The sequence below is a fragment of the Procambarus clarkii genome, chromosome 87 (genome assembly GCF_040958095.1).
Source record: "Procambarus clarkii isolate CNS0578487 chromosome 87, FALCON_Pclarkii_2.0, whole genome shotgun sequence".
NCBI classification, from domain to species: Eukaryota; Metazoa; Arthropoda; class Malacostraca; order Decapoda; family Cambaridae; genus Procambarus; species Procambarus clarkii.
Window position 1 is genome coordinate 9,579,273 of NC_091236.1, and position 21,777 is coordinate 9,601,049.

Sequence of the window (21,777 nt, forward strand, 5' to 3'; positions counted from 1 at the left end):
ATTAAGTTGAAATAAGATGTAACAGAAGTAAACAGGTTAGTCAAAATTATACATTTTGGCACTCAAGATGTTAGTAATATGCCTATAAAATGACTCCCAAGACAGGAAGAAGTGTAGGGCCCCAGGTGAACGCGCCCACCTTGAAACTTCCCGGCAGCGAGCTGTGAGTCAGTAAACAATCGTCACGAGTCTGTGAGTTAGTACTTATATCTCACAGACAGTCGCCTTTTGCTCGTTGTTCAAAGCTACATTGCGAGGTGGACTGTGTTGAGGAGCTGCTCAAGCAACCATGTTCGCCTCAGGACCTAACTATAACAAACTCAAGACCAATCTGAGACTTGCCATCAATAGGCTCAAGTTGCTGGAGAAGAAGAAAACAGAGTTGGCTCAGAAGGCCAGGAAAGAGATAGCAGACTACCTCACCACAGGCAAGGTGAGTAGGAGATAGTTGACTGCCTCACCACAGGTAAGGTGAGTAGGAGATAGTCGACTACCTCACCACAGGCTGTAACACTGTAAAAGTGTTTGGTTTAGGTTAATACATACATAGAGTACATGAGTCACAGACAAGGATCTGAGAGGCGCCAGTTGTCTGCCTGAGATCTCACACCTCAAAGCGTTAATGACCTCAAGTGACCTGAGGTCAGATCATGAGAATTTCACCTTGCTTCCGCTAAGCTGATAATTGTAGTCTGGTAGCCTTCAAACATGCCGACGTTTAAGGAGTGGCTTGGTAGTGCCGGAGGCTATCTATTTGTGGGCGGAGTTAGCTACTAGGTTCCCCAATATAAACTCGGAGAGCTATCGAGCATCAAGCATTAACGAGACAGAACAGCACACGAGCCAGCAGAGAGAGAAGACAGCCCTACCAGGAAGGCTGTCGGCCGGCAGGGCGGGAGTCTCTGTCAACTACAGACCCCCCCCCCCCCCCTCTCTATTCAACTTAGACTCAGTCCTCGGTGAGTGAACATTAAGGTGACTTGGTCGTGTTTACATATGTTGTGTGATGATCAGGGGCAGTCAAGTTGTAGGGTTCTCGAATTCTTGGATGATGACTCACTTTGAATATTAATCGTTAGCATTTTAATTGAATTGCTTAAGTTATGATACTTATCATGAAAAATATAATTGTTGAATTTATTATTTAAATGGTCTTTCACTGTGTTCCTTAGAGTTTTTGAGTTGAGGTGAGAAAGCCTCTGTGATTACTGGTTTCATGATTTAATGAGTACATGTTTGGAGTTGATACATGGTAATAACATCTTTTGAGAATATTTTGATACAGGCAAGTTCCATTCCTTGTCTTGTATGTAATGATCATGAATGGATGGTGGCAGCATTTCGTCTTCTACTATCTACTCTTCTACTTCTACTATCTACTCTTCTACTTCTACCTATCTACACCTCTCCCTCCACCCCTCTCTAAACTCTCACTTTCAACTAATGACCCTCCTCGCCCCTCCCACCTCCCTACCTCTCACCCCAAACCCTCACTAATTACTTCACTTTTCATTTCTTTCCTTTCGTTTCCTCTTATACGTTTGTGGCAATGATTCTGTATTCTAGAGTTCTCTCTAGAGTTTCGGGTAACTGATCAAGTGACGGCGCCTTGTAGTCTTAGCACCTAGGTAGTCAAATACCTAGGTTACAAGGTGTTGAACGAGAGAGGTTGCCTTAGGAACTCTGGAGGGTGCTCTAGAATAGTTAGCTAACTGGGGACGGGATAACGGACTAGAGAGAGCTGTTTCCCCCGGCCTCGTTAGTTAACTGGGGGGGTGGAATAATGGACAAGATAGAGCTATTTCCCCCACCCCCCGTTACAATGATGGCAGCGGTGTTGAACAATGTTGTAGGTAGTTGGTGTTCTTTTAACATTGTTCAGTCCCACGTGTCTTTTTGCCGCTCAGGCGCTATCAGGGAGATCTTGGCAGGTGTTTTACTTTCGCGATTTAGCGAGTTTTTTCAGGCTAGGAGATGGTGATTCTCTGGTGTTGTGTTTAGTGATTTTGTGAGTTTTGTGGTATTCAGGGAATGTTCACCAGAACTTGCGTGTGTAGTGATTTATGTTAGTAATAAGATTTGGCGATTTGGGAACTTAGCGGTGTTGGTAGTGCAGGTCAGCTGAGTGTGACAGGTGACCTCGCATGTCCCACGGGGACACCCAGCCACCGCTGGTCTCCAGGTCAGTGGGGAGTGGCAGGTGTAGTTCTTAAATAGATTTTAAGTAGTTTTTAGTGGTTCTGCTCAGATTATTGCGATCGACTGTTTTACTCCATTTGAACGCAATAACCCGAGGTGTACTGGTCTTGTACAGCATGCTAGGGGGAGCCTTAGTATGTCAGTAGACTTCACGTTGGGGACGCTCGACGTTAGATAGTCTGGTCACAGGGGTGGCAACAGTTTGGGGTTGTTGACCGGCGGAGAAGCTAGGGAGACACTCTGGGTCACGTAGGTGGCTGTAGGTTAAGGGTGGGAGTAATGGTTAATTATGTACTTAAGATTAGGAAAGGTACAGTTAAGTGAGGCTAGTGTTTGTCTATTAGTGTTGATTTTTTTTTTTGTGTGACAAGTTAAAAGTAGTGATGCCCTTATTCTCTCTTCTCTAACTTTACTCTGTTACTGTTTTATGTTCCACCAAGTCAATATCATTCAGAGTTAATTGGATTATAAAAAAAAAAAAAAAAATTTGAAGTGTAGTTGTTGCCAGGAGGAGAGCGTTATGATATAACTGTGTAACCCTATACAAACTACAGGGTCACACAACAGCATGGAACACGGGTATTGTCGCCTTTATGTTCAATTCACAGGTGGGAGCCAGAGGAGAGGCGCGACGCATATACAGAAGAGGGAGACGGCTGCTGTGTACCACACTCAGGGGCGTTTATCACCACCACCACGACCAGCCCACTACCTGGAGGTCATGGCTCCACCACCACCACCACCCCAGGGGACCCCAAGACGCAGCCCTCTCGGTCGGTCAACATTGGTCTACCCAGTGGACCCCAGGTCGTTCTGCAGACGACCCCAGACGACCCAGTAAAGATGGAAGAGGAACAACAACGACTCCAGTCTGTACCACCAACATCGGTCTACCCAGGATGGACCCCAGGACGGACGGACCCCAATGGACCCCAGGTCGCTTGTCAAAGACCCATGGGAGGAGGAAGAGAGAAGAAAGAAGAGAGAAGAAAGAAGAGAGAAAAAAGAAGAGAGAAGAAAGAAGAAGATAAGACAAGCTGAGACATGATACCTAGTGTCCCTTGCTGGTGTCAGCATCATTGCATGGAGCGTAATTGCAAGACAGGATCGTTTGCCTTAACTGGCCGCCCCTCCTGCAAGCATGTTGCTCTGTTGAGTGATTCTTCCTGTGTCATGCGGACTTGATGTGGCTGTCAGAAGTAGCTCTCTGAAGGAGGCGTGCTGGAGCAACAGGGAGGAAGAAGAGTAGGATGGGATTTCTACTGTTGGCAACTATATGAAGGTCTCGAAACTTGTAGTCCCTATAGCTGTGAAGAACCCCAATATACGTCTCTCATGGTGACTGACGTAGGGCCAATTACAGATCAGCTGGGACAACCGAATTCCACGGTCCTGTGCTCAGTTCAAGTAGTAACGGCTTTCGGGTTGACCAAGTGTTGTTGTGCGTTAACGACGGAGAAGCGACGGAGGCAGTTGTGTTGAAGAAATGTGGTACAGGATTATCTACAAGACCAAGCAGTGACGTCGCCCAGCCAGAGACAATGGACGTCTGTCTACATATTTCATTTTTTAGAGTAGGATGATGTATATTTGTTTAGCTAGGATGTATTCTTTTCGTTAATAAAGTTGTCGCACACAGCTAGCTTGCTTTAGCAGTGTTGCAAAAACTTTATTTTCGGGGAGAAGGGGAGATGTAACACTGTAAAAGTGTTTGGTTTAGGTTAATACATACATAGAGTACATGAGTCACAGACAAGGATCTGAGAGGCGCCAGTTGTCTGCCTGAGATCTCACACCTCAAAGCGTTAATGACCTCAAGTGACCTGAGGTCAGATCATGAGAATTTCACCTTGCTTCCGCTAAGCTGATAATTGTAGTCTGGTAGCCTTCAAACATGCCGACGTTTAAGGAGTGGCTTGGTAGTGCCGGAGGCTATCTATTTGTGGGCGGAGTTAGCTACTAGGTTCCCCAATATAAACTCGGAGAGCTATCGAGCATCAAGCATTAACGAGACAGAACAGCACACGAGCCAGCAGAGAGAGAAGACAGCCCTACCAGGAAGGCTGTCGGCCGGCAGGGCGGGAGTCTCTGTCAACTACAGACCCCCCCCCCCCCCCCTCTCTATTCAACTTAGACTCAGTCCTCGGTGAGTGAACATTAAGGTGACTTGGTCGTGTTTACATATGTTGTGTGATGATCAGGGGCAGTCAAGTTGTAGGGTTCTCGAATTCTTGGATGATGACTCACTTTGAATATTAATCGTTAGCATTTTAATTGAATTGCTTAAGTTATGATACTTATCATGAAAAATATAATTGTTGAATTTATTATTTAAATGGTCTTTCACTGTGTTCCTTAGAGTTTTTGAGTTGAGGTGAGAAAGCCTCTGTGATTACTGGTTTCATGATTTAATGAGTACATGTTTGGAGTTGATACATGGTAATAACATCTTTTGAGAATATTTTGATACAGGCAAGTTCCATTCCTTGTCTTGTATGTAATGATCATGAATGGATGGTGGCAGCATTTCGTCTTCTACTATCTACTCTTCTACTTCTACTATCTACTCTTCTACTTCTACCTATCTACACCTCTCCCTCCACCCCTCTCTAAACTCTCACTTTCAACTAATGACCCTCCTCGCCCCTCCCACCTCCCTACCTCTCACCCCAAACCCTCACTAATTACTTCACTTTTCATTTCTTTCCTTTCGTTTCCTCTTATACGTTTGTGGCAATGATTCTGTATTCTAGAGTTCTCTCTAGAGTTTCGGGTAACTGATCAAGTGACGGCGCCTTGTAGTCTTAGCACCTAGGTAGTCAAATACCTAGGTTACAAGGTGTTGAACGAGAGAGGTTGCCTTAGGAACTCTGGAGGGTGCTCTAGAATAGTTAGCTAACTGGGGACGGGATAACGGACTAGAGAGAGCTGTTTCCCCCGGCCTCGTTAGTTAACTGGGGGGTGGAATAATGGACAAGATAGAGCTATTTCCCCCACCCCCCGTTACAAGGCAAGGTGAGTAGGAGATAGTTGACTGCCTCACCCCAGGCAAGGTGAGTAGGAGATAGTTGACTGCCTCACCACAGGCAAGGTGAGTAGGAGATAATTGACTACCTCACCACAGGCAGGTGAGTAGGAGATAGTTGACTACCTCACTACAGGCAAGGTGAGTAGGAGATAGTTGACTACCTCACCACAGGCAAGGGAGTAGGAGATAGTCGACTGCCTCACCACAGACAAGATGATTAGATTTTTCTTTATATATTCAAGAGTTCTTACATTTTTGTACAGCCACTAGCTGTACAGCCACCACTTGTAGTCTGGATTTTCAGGTTGTACTGTATATGCAGGAGTAACATAATCTTCCATAGTATTCTCCCATATCTTTTATGATAGACCTCTTGTTATTTATATATTAATGTACAGTACAAAGTATATTTATGTACTGTATGTCTTTAGCTTATATGACAGTATATCTCAAGGTATTTCTTGAATAGGACATAAAGCTGCATATCCTGTAACCAAAAATTTCTATCATCATTTCAGATAGAGCGAGCGAAGATCCGTGTGGAGCACATAATTCGTGAAGACTACTTGGTGGAGGCCATGGAGGTTACAGAGATGTACTGTGATCTCCTCCTTGCTCGCTATGGTCTTATCCAACAAATGAAGTGAGATAGTACAGTATTTTATACATTTTCAATGCAAAAATATTTTTCTTAAGTGAATAGATAAAGCATATTGTTGAGAATTCATCTTCCTAAATTCCTCACAATAAATGGTAAATTTTGCCTCAGATCTATAATTTTGCACCTACCCAGACCCTTCAATAAGAAATCAGGTTCAGATTGCTGTATGTAATTTGTAAGGCATAAATGAAAGCAAAAATTGTAAGGGGTATTTGATTTGCTAGGTTTATTAGGGTTAATTGAACTTGAATTTCATCACCAGAGATCTTGATGAAGGTCTTGCAGAGGCCATCTCCTCGCTCATCTGGGCTGCACCGAGACTTCAGACAGATGTTGCAGAACTGAAGCTCATTGCTGATCAGTTAACTCTCAAGTATGGGAAGCCCTATGGTCAGGTTAGTATACAAGTATTCATTCCTCAAGCAGGTATCAACCATTCATCAAGCAGGTATCAACCATTCATCAAGCAGGTATCCTCCTGAGGTTATTCAATCTTTAATGTCAGGTAAATGACCTAAGAAGGAATTACTTATATTTGCTCTTAAAGAATTTGGTTTTACTTAGCCTAGTACTATTTACATATCCAGTTTCTTGGAGCACAATTTTGTAATTAAATTGTATAATAATGGTGTTGCAGTATTGGGTACATCAATCAGCAAACATGAGTTTGCAAAACAACTATAGCAGTAGGTAACTTTTATTCCCATATTTAAAAAAAAAAATATTCTGCACCCAGAGCTGAATCATACTTCTAGAATGCGATCATGGTGCCAAAATCTCAATAGTGAAGTTTTATGCACTCAGACTGCAGTATTTTTAACTGCTATTAAAAATCCCTTATATCTTTGCTTGTAATCATTAGTGGCTCCACCAATTTTCTTTGTAACCATGCTAAGCTCCTCCATTTTAGACTTTTTTTTTTTAAATTATAGTTTTGCACACCATAGTTACAATGTTATAGTTCAATATTCAAACATCCAATAATTAATAAGTGGCCAACACCCTATAAAATTGCCAAAATCCATACTAGCCATAAACATAATTGCAAAGAAAGCTGCAATGGCATCATCATTTCACACATCATTATCTAGGAATATAATCACATACAGAGGAAGCTGATGGCTCCAAGCTCAGGCAAAAAGATTGTTTTCATTCAACCCCTATACTCATTATATCACATTATTTGTATCCTGAGATATTATGACCTGGGTATCTTTCCAATTTAAACATATGTAATTAAATATTTAAATTACTTTAGGGGGAAATCTATTTAATACTATTAGCATTTATTAACTGGGAATGCATTGTGTTAATGTCCTCTTTCTTTGTGCTTGTAGGCTTGTCGAGAACAACAGGTGACAACAATAAGCGAACGACTAATCCACAAGCTTAGTGTACAGGCCCCACCCAAAGTTTTGGTGGAGAAGTACTTGGTAGAAATTGCCAAAAACTATAATGTGGAGTATAACCCTGATCCTCAGGTATGTGATGCATTTGTCTGGTTTCAAGAAATTATATCCAACAAATAGAATAGGGGAGTATTTAGAAATGCATACATTATAGATAAATATCCCTGTAAATTTGTTATCCAAAAGGTAGATAAGGCTCAAAAGAGTGCTACAGTAGTGAGTACAAAGCTGTTCAGTTATTTAAAAAAATATAATTTTTTATTTATAAAAATATTTGCATTCTGTGTTCAGGTGATGAGAGAGGAGGAATGGGGAAAAGACCCACTTATTAGCTTGGACGAAAAGAATAACCTGGGTAATGACGGTGCAACGGGTGGCGGAGGTGGTGGTTACGGTGGTATGAACATCCCTCCAACAGGATTTATAGGCTACCCCCAACAGCCCATGGCACCGCAACCTTTTGCTTATCCATCTCCGGTGAGTTTGCTCAACAACTGGAGGTCTTCTTTCACCAGTAGGTCTACAATTAAAATTTTCATGGCTTACATCCACTTAAAATTTCACCTCTTGATTTTCCTTCATTAGTCAGATGTATCATTTAATGTGTGTTCCCAGAAAGGACATGTTATGGTTTTGTCATGTTTTCTAAGTCCCCTTTCATCACAACCCTAAGCCAAGGCCTGGGTTCACCAGGACACTGCACATGCCAGATTTTTGTTGGCCTGTGCCCCACTGTGTCAAGGAATGTTTGAAAAAGTATTACCATATTTAGTAGTGAAGGAAGAGTGTGTGTGTGTTCAATTCAACACCACTCGCTATAAAACAATAGTGAACCATACCCATTGACTCTCTGTTGGAGGTAATTAGAATTGCAAATTGCAAAGACAGCCAATTTCTCTGCTGACTACCAGTGAGCTAGCCACTCATGTTGACCACCACCAGATAGCAACATCACCATCACCCTCTCCATGTCATGTCATGATAAGCTTCAGGCAAGCTTGAACCAGGGATTACCAGGGTAATGTTGTCACTCATGGATTTTGGTGGGCTTTGTTCTCTTTCTTTCTTGGGCGTCTTTGTGTACTGTGCAACCATCTACACCATGCTCACATCCACATTGTTAGGTGGGATGTGATAGCCATGACATCTTCCACACAGATTTTATTTCATCCCTTTCAGGACATATAAAGACACTCCCTGGTCCCAAGTGATCCTAGATGTGTTAGAAATTAACGTTTGCACCCTGTTTCCTTCTTTCCAGATGTCAGGCTTGCCAGTTGATTTTAGGTCCATCATTGTCTATTTTTGTGAATCTTGAGGACATTTAATAGCATGTTTGTATATTTATCCATGTTTCAGTGGTTGGCTAAAGCTTTAGGTCTGACACACCTCTTATGTCTTTTGGGCTATGTTTCAGGTTCAATCTAGCATCCACAATGTTCTCCAAGCTTACCCAAGTGGTGCTTTAGGAGCTTTGATTCCTAGCAGTTTGTGTCATGGCTTACCTAAATAACTGCTTGTTTTTGGCTCTCGGTCATCTGTCTCGCTTGCTGGCCCAAAATATGGTTCTTTGTGAACATGTCAATGTCCCTGCTAGTTACTTCTTTGTGTCTTCAGTGATTGGGGTTGGTTTTGGACAGTCTGTCAGGGTATTTTTCCATCCAGAAATCTCGTAGAGTCTGCTTTCTTACAATCTTCAATTGTTCCTTGAAAGATGTCTACTGTCCCATTGGGTGCTTCAGATGCTCCTGGGCTGCATTAAATTCACCTGTATCATGTATCTCCCGGTGGGCTGGGTTTGGTTGAAACTCCTTTGCCGTTTCATGAAAAAAGATGGCACATCTTTCCTAGTTGCTACATTTTTCAGAGAATATGTGGTGGTGTGTGAGTAAGGAGTCTGCATGTGTGAGAGCTTAGGGAGCACAACTGTATATAATTACTTAGGTGTAGTTACAGGATTAGAGCTCCTAGACTCAACTGGTATAGATAACAGTATCATCTGTAAAGTATTTGTGGTCAAAATGAGTTTGCTGTTTATTTGGGTTAGTATAATATGTCCAGTGTTTCTTCTAGTCAGGGAGCTTGTATTGTTGTTTTTGTGTTGTGTGTAAAACATGTTCAGGTCATGTCTTCACTGGAATTATTTTGACTTTATAATGGAAACAGTTTATTTTTAATGCATATTTTGCTTTACTGCACAATATAATTTATTTGTATCTCTTATCTTGTGTGGTGACACTGTAGTAGTTTTTATATTTGGTTAAAATGTATTGGTGGAGCAAAATAATAAAATGCTGTGTCTCTAAAACTTGTTTAAATACTGCAGAATAGTTGTACTATAATATGATATGTTTAAATAAAATAGTTGCTGGAATATTAATGTAACTACTGGTACAGTATATCTTTTTGTATCTTGTTCTCTTACTTCTTGAAGGAAGTATGTGCCTCATTTCCTGTCTACCATTAAAGGCTCCAGTCACCCAGCATTTAAGATTGTAACAATTCTGTTAAAGCTGTCACAAAAGAGAAAAGTCTCCACTTGATTACTCTCAGAAACAAGTACTGGTATGTGTTAAAAATGATATGAGTTACTTAACAGGCATATGCAAATAAAGAAAAAAAAAGATAAGACAATCATAAAGGTGTAAAGAATTAAAAAGTTAATGTAAAGATAGTTAATACTGGTACAGTACAGTTGACCTTGAAATTATGAAACTTTGGGTCCCTATGGGTACTACTTGGTTGTTTTTCCCGAGTTACATCGATTGGGTGCCATTGCTCTCCGTTCATGATATTCTCCTTCACCTGTCCTCTGGTCATGTTTACATTGCATGACTTTGGTGGGCATCTTTCTGGCTGTTGGGCAGAGTCCATCATGCCTGTTTGTGGGTACCCTTCTCCTTTCTGGCCATTCTGGAGTTTGGGTCTATCCTTTCCTGCTCTGACCATGGTGCTGATGCTCGTGGGTATTGTATTGTGCAAGTCCTATAGCTGGCTACTTAAACTTTGGTTAAAATGGTCAAAAGTTTAACTTTGTTAAACTTTTAACCATTTTAATAATTAATGTTTTCAAAATGGAAAAAAGCCACTGGAACTCATTTCAGAGACTAGGCATGATGCTTTACTGGATTTTTTAAATGTTGAGTGTGTTTAATTATCTAAGAGTAATTACTTGAGTGTAGTTACAGGATGAGAGCTATGCTCACAGTGTCCCGCCTTCCCAGTACTCTTTTTTTTTCTTTTTGTCATGTAATGCTTTGAAACTACAGACATTTTTGGCCTTCACCACTTTCTTACTTAACTTTTTCCAACTGTCTAACGCACTATTTACAAAAGAAAGCTTTCTAATGTACTTTTTCAGCACCTTTGTTTCCTTAGCTTGAATATCTATGACCTCTTGTTCTTGAAGTTGCCAGTCTCAGAAATTTCTCCTTCTTAATTTGGTCAATTCCTGCTATTACTGTGTAATTACTGTACAGGTACTATAGTGATCATATTGCCTCTTTCTTTTATTTTCTAGTTTTGCCATAATAAATGCCTCTAACGTCTTCATAACTTTTCAGTTCTAGAAGCCATTTTGTAGCATGCCTTGACATCTTTTTGTGCATATGTGTACTTGCCTAGTTGTGCTTGCAGGGGTTGAGCTATGGCTCTTTGGTCCCACCTCTAAATTGTCACTCAACTGGTGTACAGATTCCTGTGCCTATTGGGTGCTCTCATATCTAGAATATATGTGTGGGTTTGTCTAGGTGTGTGTTTGTCTGGGTGTGTGTCTGTCTTCGTGGTTTAGGTTTGACCTGGTGACCATCAAGACTGCAACAGCTGGTCCTGCATCCTAGTCATATTTGTAATACTGTGTATCTGTAGAAAATGGACAAGGATAAAGCTGAAAAACACGTTAGTAAAGATAAAAATACTAATCCATGTCATTCATCAATTATATCAAGGATTTAGGAGTGAGAAGCAAGTGATGATAAGAGAAGTGAAAGTAACTGCTTATCCTGTACTGTATCATGCTTTAATTTGATGAAAAATAGTGGTGTCTGCTTGCTTTATTTTTACTAATTTCCTCTTGTGAATTGGCTGTGTTCTTTTCAAGCTGCCAGCTGTGTGAGTGTTGCGGTGCACTATACAAGTGATAATGATAATTGGGCTTCACACATAGCACATGGTTTCACACATGTACTGCATGGTAATAAATATGTCTTAGTTATAAGGAAATGAACTACATGATATATATTTGTATGTAGAACTTGAATCTAGTGTTGCAATATACAAATATTTGAAGTGAAATAAAAGTTTATCAGCCAGAACAATTTATAGTATATGATCACCAGAAAGAAATAAGGACTAATTATGAGCTAGACTGAGAAGAAAATATTGAAGATTAAAATGCTCTGTACCAGGTGCCGTTTCCCTCTCAAATAACAAAATTGGGACCCATGTCTCCGGTTGGGGATCTACAGCCAGTGCCCCATCCAGGGTCTTCCGAGCAGCCGACTTCACTGTGGCAGCCCACGTCAATATTACAACCTACGCCAGTTGTGTGCATTTCAGGAACATGTGTCAAGCGTGTGCCCAGATTATTTTCTATTTTAGTTACCAACCCACAGTCTCTCACTAATTGTTTTGATGAATTTACTGCAGTTGTGAGTCGGCACCAACCAGACATTGTGGTAGTTAGTGAAACATGGTTTTCTGATACACGACCAGCAAGTCAATATAACCTAGATAAATACAAGATGTTCAATGATGATCGGGAAGGTCGAGGTGGAGGTGTGGCAGTTTATGTTCATGAAAGTTTAAGATCGAGTGAGGTTCAACTAAAAGCTCCTCCTGAACTAGAGTGCGTTTGGGTAAATGTAGATGACAGACTCATCATTTGTGGATTGTACCATCCTCCACGTGCAGCCACTGGACCTCTGTTAATAGATCAGATTGTTAACGCGGTATTAGATATTCGCTTTCACACCCCAACCATCACAATTGCTATTGCAGGCGACTTTAATAACCTACACCAGGGTCGGCTTTGTGCAAGTCTAGGAATGACAAACCTAGTGCAAGAGCCTACACATATGAACTCCATCATTGACTTGGTTCTGACAGATAACCCTGATGGGTATGAGAAACCAGTCCTTCTGCCACCTATTGGACACAGTCGTCACAGCTGTGTGCTCGTTAACCCCAAGGCAGGTGCTCTTAACAACAGCCTTCAAATGGTACTGTAAAAAAAATTACAAATAAAAAATGGCTTGTTATTTCTTCAATTTTTAAAATGTTGTATTTGACATTTGTTTTTAGTAGTTGAATTTTTCAGATTTTACACAAGTCCAAGAATAGCTAGTGGATATTTTTTATTCTGCAGTCTGTCTTATATTTTTACCACCCTCCAGAATTATACTTCATATCTTTTGTATAAATAAGGTGTTAGATTTTAAACATTTTATCATATATTGATATTTACCGTGAAGAATTCATATACAGTATAAGAGTTAATGGAGTATTGATTGATTGGTTTAATGTTATTACAGGTGCCATAGTTCTGTGATGTTCTCCTAGTTGTTTAATATATACGGTTGGGATCCTGGGGGGGGGGATCAAGGAGCAAATATTAGAGGTGAAAGCTTTGTGTATGAAATTGTTCATTAGAGTACTGTATATAAAATTTGATGTATGCAGATGATCAGCTCTTTTTCAGAGTGAAAATATGATCAAGATTAGGCATAAACTAGTTGAAAGATTTGTTGTGCATAAAATAAAAAGGTTAAAAATGACCGTAGACAAAAGTAAAGTTACAGCGGCAGACAAAAAAGTATACTTCATGAAGTTAGCATGAGTGGCATAGTGCTGGAAGTGGTTGACAAGTGTAAATACCCACAGGATGTGTGGCTGACAAAAGATGTGCTTGCAAAGTTGAAGGTAGAGTGAGTTGGGGAATGAAAGTGCCAGGGGCATTGAAAGACCTGGTCATTAAAAACGATAGGAAGAGATACAGCCAGATGACTGCATGAAAAAGTAGCAGTGCTACGCTGAAGTATGGACGAGAGACAATAGTGCAGTAGAAACTTGAGAAAAATAAAGTATTAAGACAGTAGAAATGGACAGTGAGAAGCATATGGAGTTTTTAGAAAAAAAGAGTAAGGAATTATAAAAATCATGTTGAGATATATAGTGCAAAGGTCAATAAAAAGATTGAATAGTGTGTATACCAAGATGGTTTGGGCATGTTGAGTAAATGATTGATGTGCAGACTGGAGAAGTGTTCTGTATTCAAAGCGTATGTAAGATTTCCTTTAAATGTCCAACAGAACCTACGTGAGTAAATGTTATTTTAAAAATAATGAACTAATTTAGCAGTTGTTTGAAGTTAGTGATACATATGAGTCATTTTTAATGTGACCTTTCTGAACAGCGCATTAGTATTTCTCCTTGACTCATGCACAGACAATTACAGGACAAAACTAGTGATATCATGTACCCGGTAGTAACTTTACCCATTAGTGTAAAAATACTTGTGTACTCTTTTCTTGTGCTTGCTTGTGCATAATTGTGCACTCAAATATGGATGAACTCGATTTCTTATTTATATTTATACTGTTGTGTTTGTTTTTAGATATCTTCCAGCTTTTGTTAGTTTAGTTTTATCAAATAATGTAGTTGTAGTTTTTGTTTTAGGCCTTTGACCAGTAGCTGGTTGAGGACTGGCTGCCTTATCCAAGACATGAAAAGCCCTTTAATGACCATGATCCACTCATTTGTCCCTAGTTTTTCCTTGTTTGGTGCTGTTTAGGTTTTGTTGAAGTGACCTGAGGATCACGTTGTGCATGGCATGCTGCCATCTGTCGGTAGGCAATGGTTCTAGGTTACTGAACAGGCAGTATGTAGTTAGAGCCCAAAGCATAGTTCTTTTAACACTGCTTTTGAGTTTAGATGTATTCTACCTTCTGGTCATTCTAAGATGGATTAAGTTTATTATCAATGGCGTATCATCTTTTTTGACCCTGCAGAGACCATTTGGAAAGTTTCCTGTGGTATGATGCATAAAATTTCACCTGCCAGACATAATTCTTGTCCAGAGACTGCAGCAGAACTTATCATAGGGGAGCAATGGAATGACTCTTGCTAATTTAAAAAGTGGATTTTAGTATTCACTCAAAGCCATATTTTTAAGTGCAAACTACCCAGTATGTAATTTAATATGTTAGCAGTTTAACTCCTGTCTAATTATTGTAATAATTGGATTTGCTTTTTCAAAGAACAAAACAGAAATCTAGCATTTAATCAAATATTTTATCTTTACTTTCATATTGAGTAAAATTACAGTAAAATAGTATAAAAGAAGAATATATGGTAACTTAGGATATCATGCTAATGAAGTACAGTATTACATTAAGGTACATTAAGGTTCAGTTTTTTGTTTGACAAGAAATTACTTTTGCCATTTTCAGGGCTCTGTGGGAGGTATAGAGCTGAATCTTCCCAATGTGCCCGGGCAGCCATTATATCCTAGTGGGGGTATGGGGGGCTATAATATCCCACCGAGTGGTCCCCCTCCACCTGACATGTCGGCTGACACGCTGCCGGAGAAGATCAGTAACAATATGCAGGTAAGGAGAGTTTGTGTTCTGCTGCGTCAACTTTTTTGTCACTTCCAACATGAGCTTGAAGTGAGAGGTTTTTTTATATTTGTTTTCTGGCTTCTTATTTTATTTTCATGCAGTACTGTAATTCTTTGATTAATCACATGGGGATGTTCCATGTATCAAACATTAGCTAATGGAAAACAAGTTATGATAATTCATTGCAAAAATGGCCTCTATTCATACTAGTTTAATGTTGAGAGTTACAAAATATAAATTTGTGGAAGCTTTGTTTTTTGGTTTATGTACGTCTTATTTTCATAATCTTGGCTGCTCTATCATCGTTGGTCACGAATAACTAGTAACAGAAGTTTGCTAGTTATTTTAGTTCTTTCAACCATTGAGTGCTACCAGCACTGTTTATTGAGACTTAATGATGGAGCATTCTGAGAGCAGCTTAAATGCACTGGAATATGCTTGCATAAATGTTGTAGTAAAAGTGTACATTTAATCACTGAAGTTATGCACCTAGCATGACATAACTAGTACCTGCATATCCACCATCAGTTTTACTCTAGATGTTAATACACTCAAGCACATCATATCAAACAGCATGGCACTAGAACCTGTTAGTTATCTAGATGCTTTTGCTTAAAGAGTGAGAACAAAAATAAAAATAAGTGGACAAGGAAAAATATTTCCTCACCCACCCACCATAAAACAATTTAAAGATTATGCTCACTCGTATAAATTTTGTACTTTTTCTTAGGCCTTGCTACACTTGTTAACATTAGAATATAGTACCCTGGGGCCAGATTTATAAAGTAGTTATGCAAGTACTTACGAACATGTATGCCTTTCCTCAATCTTTGACGGCTTTGGTTACATTTATTAAACAGTTTACAACCATGAAAACTTCCCAATTAACTGTTGTTATAAACAGGCTCCTGGTGCTTTGAAGCTCATTAACTGTTTAATAATTGTAAACAAAGCTGCCAAAGATTGAGAAAGGATGTACAGGTTTGTAAGTACATGGGTAACTTCTTCGTGAATCTGGCCCCGGGAGTCTTATGTAATGAAAATTTAACTGCAAATAACATACGTCATATTTCTCATAGAATTTTGAAAGCATTTATTGTTGCTACAATAATAAACTGTACTGTAATTCTTTTTTTATAATAAATTTTGTCACATTTTGTTTCAGAATACCATCTTTGCTATATAGCTTCTCGGTGGAAAAGGTACATTTTATTATGTCAACTCATGAACAGCTAATAACTATATTCCAGTAATTAGTTAATTGACTGGTGGATAAAGTCGGTACTATACAGATTTCTTGTGAAGCACCTTGCAACACCAGCATGCCATGATTGCACCCTGTTTCTTGTAGAATGTAAGTGGGAGTTGCCAATGGGATGAGCTGATGGGGACAGACAACTCGCCCCCTCCTGAATATTCCTCTTTTTTGCCCTCGGGCCACTCGAGCAACGTGGGCCCTGTTCCTAATGCACCATACCCCAGTATGCCCATCGGTGGTCAACCTACTCGCCCACAGTTCCCGCCTGACGTTAGCTCTGGTGCTGGCAATCTTAAGGTAGCTAGCATTTTTATGCATAAATTGACTTGCTTGATTTAAGTATATTTGCTTCTAATAACCAATAAATTTAATGTTCTTGTCATCATTTAACAATTACTGATTATTTAAGGCTTACTTTTATATTTGTGTGGCATTTATCATTCATCTCGTAGCAATTACATTTTTTGCTATCATCAGCTTAATCTTTTGAAATGTCTTTTCTTCCTCATTTCTTGTCCAGTTATAAAAAATGCCTGATTGGCTATACAGGTTAATAAATAGCTAGACAAGTTATTCGAGTAGGAAGCAAGAATATTGGAAGATCTTTGCATCTGCATCAAGCTAATGAAATTCAAGGTGGGTCCATCCTTATCCCTTTGCTAGATTACTCATATTAGGCCAAAACACTAGTTTTACACCCTTATCTTACCTTCCCTCACGACCCCATCCTCTTTGTCGTATACATTACTTAATATTGTAGTAACTGATATTCCTTTGATTTCTTTGCCAACCTAACAGAGCCATCATAGGATTGCAAGCTCTATTATTGCATACATTCTTTTTTTTTTCTGTTAACAAGATATCAATGCATTACTGTTTTCAAGGTCAATTACATGGTTAATATTGACACTGAAGAGTAATTCAGCAACGTATACCTCTCTCTTTAGGCACCGAGTCCTAAAATGCCCTTAAGTCATATGCTTGATAAATATTGCTTCTATAAAGCTTGGTCTTATTGTAGTTCAGCAGCATTTGATTTAATTTTTGTTTATTATGCATCCAATAGCCATCCTATGAATGGATCCCATACCCATCCTGTGAGTAGACCCTATATCCACCCTGTGAGGGTTAGTGGACTGTTGTCAAGAACATTAATAAAACTACATCTTTGTTTTGAGAATTTTCTCCAATTGTTTCAAGGTTTTAACCAACTACTTACCAGTTCGGGATAAAGAATATGTTAAATAAGTTCAACATGAAAATTTCTTTGCTGTGCAATTTGTTCCAGTAATGTCTAGCTTTTAATTTTATTCACTGCTAAATATTTAGTGCTAGTAGCCAGGGGCCAGATTCACGAAGCAGTTACGCAAGTACTTACGAACGTGTACATCTTTCCTCAATCTTTGACGGCTTTGGTTACATTTATTAAACAGTTTACAAGCATGAAAACTTGCCCATCAACTGTTGTTGTTGTTATAAACAGCCTCCTGGTGCTTCGGAGCTCCTTAACTGTTTAATAATTGTAAACAAAGCTGCCAAAGATTAAGAAGAAATGTACTGGTTCATAAGTGCTTGCATAATTACTTCGTGAATCTGGCCCCAGATCTAGCTTTCCTACAAATATCTTGCATTTCTCCCCATTAATATCTTTAGACCTATTCTGTGCTGTGACTTGAAATCGTTTTTATATCCAACTTCCAGCTTTAAATTTATTTGTATTTGTGATAATTTACTGCCTTATAATTGCACTTTCTGGGAGGGTTCCCTCAGTAGCTTCTGAGCTCAAGGACAGGGGCTACCAAGCATTATGAAATCACATCAGGCCTCTTTAAGACGAACCATAGCCAACCAGGAGCCACGACCAGAATCTAGCTTTCTCTCTGAAGTCAAGAGAAGATGAGCCTGGGGATCAGATTTATTGGTCCAAAACCAAGAAAAAGTTCACCAGAAATACACTGCAAAACAAGCAACTGCTTAAAAAAAATATTAATCCTGAGGTAAACAAGACAAACGACTGTTGCCGCTGGGGAACTACCCTGTTCACGATGTGCCCAACTGCTACCAGATGGCAACCCAGATCTTCAAGGATACAACCAGCTACACGCCTCCCTCACTCGCTTAGTAACTGTTCGGACGCACGGCTTGGATTGAGCCTGGCCTCTGCTCCATGCTTTTAGCCAAGTGGTCTTGGCTATCCCTGGAATGTTTGTTTCTCATGGGGGCCATTGCTTTATTGCTGTTTAATTTATGCTTCATGTTTGTGCCACTCTTATTGAGTATAACCTGGCTTTTATTTTGCTTTGGCTATGGAGAAATTATCTTAGAGGAGGGCAGAGACAGGGAATCTGTCAGTACTTTCAAGACATCGTATGATAAAGAATAATGGGACACCACAAGCATAGCTCTCATCCTGTAACTACTGTATATTTAGGTAATTACCTCAACCACATTACCATAACAAACCCCACACTCCCACCTACTCATTCTATTACACCTACAGTCTGCTGTATCTAGGTACTTTATCTTCAGATACTTAGATACAAATCCAAAAACTTATTTGATTGCTTAATTCATTTAATTATTTTGGTAACCTAATTACTGACTAACAAATTTAAAATGATTTTTCCTTAATTACTTCATTCTATTTATTAAAGATTGTAATATGCAGTGGTATAATACATATGTCAAGTATTGTCTTGTTTTCATATGAATAATTCTTTTAATATCTTTTGCTTGGCCTTACAGGATGGGGACCAACCAAAACCAGCTCCACGCTCAAAATTTGGAGAAGGCAATGTAGACTTTGCACTTCCCGACCTGCCAAGTGTTCCAGACCTCCCAGGGTCTGCAACATTCTCCGATCCTACCGAGACCAAGGATGATATTGACTTTGATGACTTAACCAAGAGATTTGAGGATTTGAAGAAGAAAAAGTAGATACAGTACTGTATTTATGTTTATACCAGAGTTGTAAATGATTCAAGAAGGGTATAATTATGTGCACTATTACTTTGAGCAAATACTAATACAGCTTTGCCGGATTTAAATTCTTGTACAAGTTACCTAATACAAAACAAGTCTAGTTGCATACTAATTTAACTGCTTAATAATTTTAGTGCATAATTATTATTCAAAGAATGAGATTTCTAGTTTAATAGAATATACCGTACTGCATATTGATTACGCATAGCATGCTGTACAGAAAAATCTTGGTTTAACTGATAAGAAACCGAGATTATAGACTGCTGTATATAGGCAGCCTGTTTTTTTTTTTTTTTTACAGTATAGAATTGGATAATGTATTTTAAGATAGTGTGGCTATTCACTTTGGATAAAAGTTTTGAGAAGTATAGGCAATACTTTGTCTTACACAGAGTTCAGCACTGATCATCAGATGACCCACAGGTTGGGTTTTGATGGGCTGCAATTCTTGTACATTAAAAACTTTATTATATGCTTTCCTCCTTTCACTTTCCAAGCATTCTGTGGATTTCATTATGTATTATGTGCAATGCAGGGAGTATTGAATAATGTTAAAAAAATAATTAAGTAGATTGAGGAAAATGGAATTATGGAAGATTGAAACTTAACCCTATTTTTCCCATACTCTCAAACCTTTGTTTGATTTGCAGTTTTTGTTTTCATAGGAACACAGTTCTCATGTAAATAGATGGCTGTTATATATATATATAAATTAATTAATTACACACATATATGTGGGGTGGATCTGAACTTTATAGAATGTCCTTGCCCTATCTATAGCTTAATTTTGCCCATGCTCCATTTAAAATAATCACTTTTGTTATTTAAATTGTCTGGGTGGGAACCTTGCAGCAAGATTTGCTCCTAATGAGTGCACCTGCCAATTTTCTCTATTATATGAAACATTCTAATGAAGTATTTCCAGATTTAATCTTCAATTAAAAAAATCTATATATAAATTAACCTGCAAATATAATATTACCTGATTGCAACAGGATTAAAATGAAATTTTAGAAAATATTAAATTTATATTGCCACTAATTATTTGTATATGATTGCTTCAATGTTGTTTAACATGTGCCTTGTTAAAAATAAACAAAGTTTAATGTTGAATTATTTTTTTATAATACCCTTATGTACAAAAATTATTTTCACATCTTTTCAACATTAATGTATTTTTACCAAAGATGCCGAATTATGCAGTGTGGTCTTTTTTTTTATGTGGTCTGTGACATCTTGAGGGATGCCTTTGCATATGGACTTGACATAACACTTAAATTTTAGCCTTTCCTATCACCTTCATATGTTAGAGAAGTGAGGTCTAGTGGCCAGATTCAAAACCAGCTTAAGGGCGCATTTGAATGGTTTTGGAAAAGTTGTTCAATGTCAACCAATATTTTTTAACTAGTTGTATATGAAAAGGGCTGCAATTGTTCCAAGTTTCAGTACTGCAGCCTAAATAGAAAGGGAGATTTTTTTTTTTTTTTTTTTTTATGAAAATTACATATTTTCAAGTGAGTTCAAACCTTTCACCTTTTCAGATACTGTATAATCATTCAATGACACTTTTCTGACACATTAGCATATAATAAAGGATCTGAAGTTTGGGAGTTTCCAAAACATCTTTAGTTTTCCTAATACAAATAGTCAAAGTTCCCCCCCAAAATTATGCAAATTGTCATGTTTATTGCTATTATAAAATCAATAAATGAACTTAAGAGAAACAAACAAACTTCCGATTTTAGAGACATACACTCTACATATAAGGTATAAGTTTCATGTAAATTGAATAAAAAATGAAAGAGTTAAGAACTTTTATGTTACTTGAAAATAAATAAGAAAATAATAAAGTCTAAGGTGCTGCCATCTGTGGCTGAGGTTGACATCAACCAATTTTCTCCAAAATTGGCAAAACAAACTTTTATTCCTGTATTATCTTTGGATATGCAGTGCATCCAAAATTAGGAAATATCCTTACATAATGTTAGCTATAAATGCAGGTAATGAGCCAGATTCAACAAGGAAACCCAAAATAAAGCTTGTGCGAGTACTTATGAAAAGACACTAAACTTAATAAAGATGGTTGAGAAAGGTATCTTAAGGAGTGTTTGCACTCCTTAAGATGCACTCGCTGCATTGATCAATGCAATGCAATGTATTAATGCATACATTGATGCACTCCTTAAGATGCTACATTTCACCCGCCATATGTAATAGTATGGCGAGTGCAATGTAGGAGTTTACAACAGAAGCTTGAGACAATGACAGGCTTGCTGCTCATGGAAAACTGTGAATTTCATGTCTATGACTATTAATGAGTAGTTTGTATAGTTATGGAGAGCTGAAGAGCTTCAGAAACCATCATGATGTGAAGTATATAAAGAAATACTCATTCCAAATATACTAAAATTAGTCCTCGTGGCATAGTGGTAAAGCACTCACCTGGCGTTTCACGAGCTCTTTGGGCTGGGTTCGTATCCTGGCCAGGGAGGATTTACTGGGTGCAAATCCTTAACTGTATCCCCTGTTTACGAAACAGTAAAATGGGTACCTGGTCGTTAAACTATTTGGGGGGGTCATATTCCGAGGCACATAGGATTAAGGACTGGCCCGAAACGCTA

General features: G+C 38.7%; 1 protein-coding gene across 3 annotated transcripts; it reads left to right on the top strand.

Moving 5' to 3' along the window:
- Window positions 1–142: 142 nt before the first annotated feature.
- Ist1 (IST1-like protein) lies at window positions 143–20,269 on the top strand. 3 transcript variants are annotated; one of them, XM_045729017.2, is made up of 9 exons: window positions 143–433; window positions 5,746–5,870; window positions 6,151–6,283; window positions 7,226–7,369; window positions 7,589–7,774; window positions 11,704–12,486; window positions 14,746–14,904; window positions 16,268–16,471; window positions 18,920–20,269. In XM_045729017.2, exons 1-9 carry the CDS (start codon window positions 290–292, stop codon window positions 19,109–19,111), a joined length of 2,070 nt encoding a protein of 689 aa, XP_045584973.1. In that variant the 5' UTR covers window positions 143–289; the 3' UTR covers window positions 19,112–20,269. The 3 variants fall into 3 exon arrangements, with proteins under 3 accessions (XP_045584973.1, XP_045584974.1, XP_045584976.1); XM_045729018.2 differs by lacking the exon at window positions 16,268–16,471; XM_045729020.2 differs by lacking the exon at window positions 11,704–12,486.
- The last annotated feature ends 1,508 nt before the right edge of the window (window positions 20,270–21,777 follow it).

What these genes read in the sequence shown, in the direction of transcription:
- Ist1 (XM_045729017.2), top strand. Translation starts at nt 290, where the DNA reads ATGTTCGCCTCAGGACCTAACTATAACAAACTCAAGACCAATCTGAGA. An exon ending in GGTCTTATCCAACAAATGAA is followed by an intron (nt 5,871 to 6,150) that starts GTGAGATAGTAC and finishes TTTCATCACCAG; the next exon opens with AGATCTTGATGAAGGTCTTG. An exon ending in CTGGTGCTGGCAATCTTAAG is followed by an intron (nt 16,472 to 18,919) that starts GTAGCTAGCATT and finishes TTGGCCTTACAG; the next exon opens with GATGGGGACCAACCAAAACC.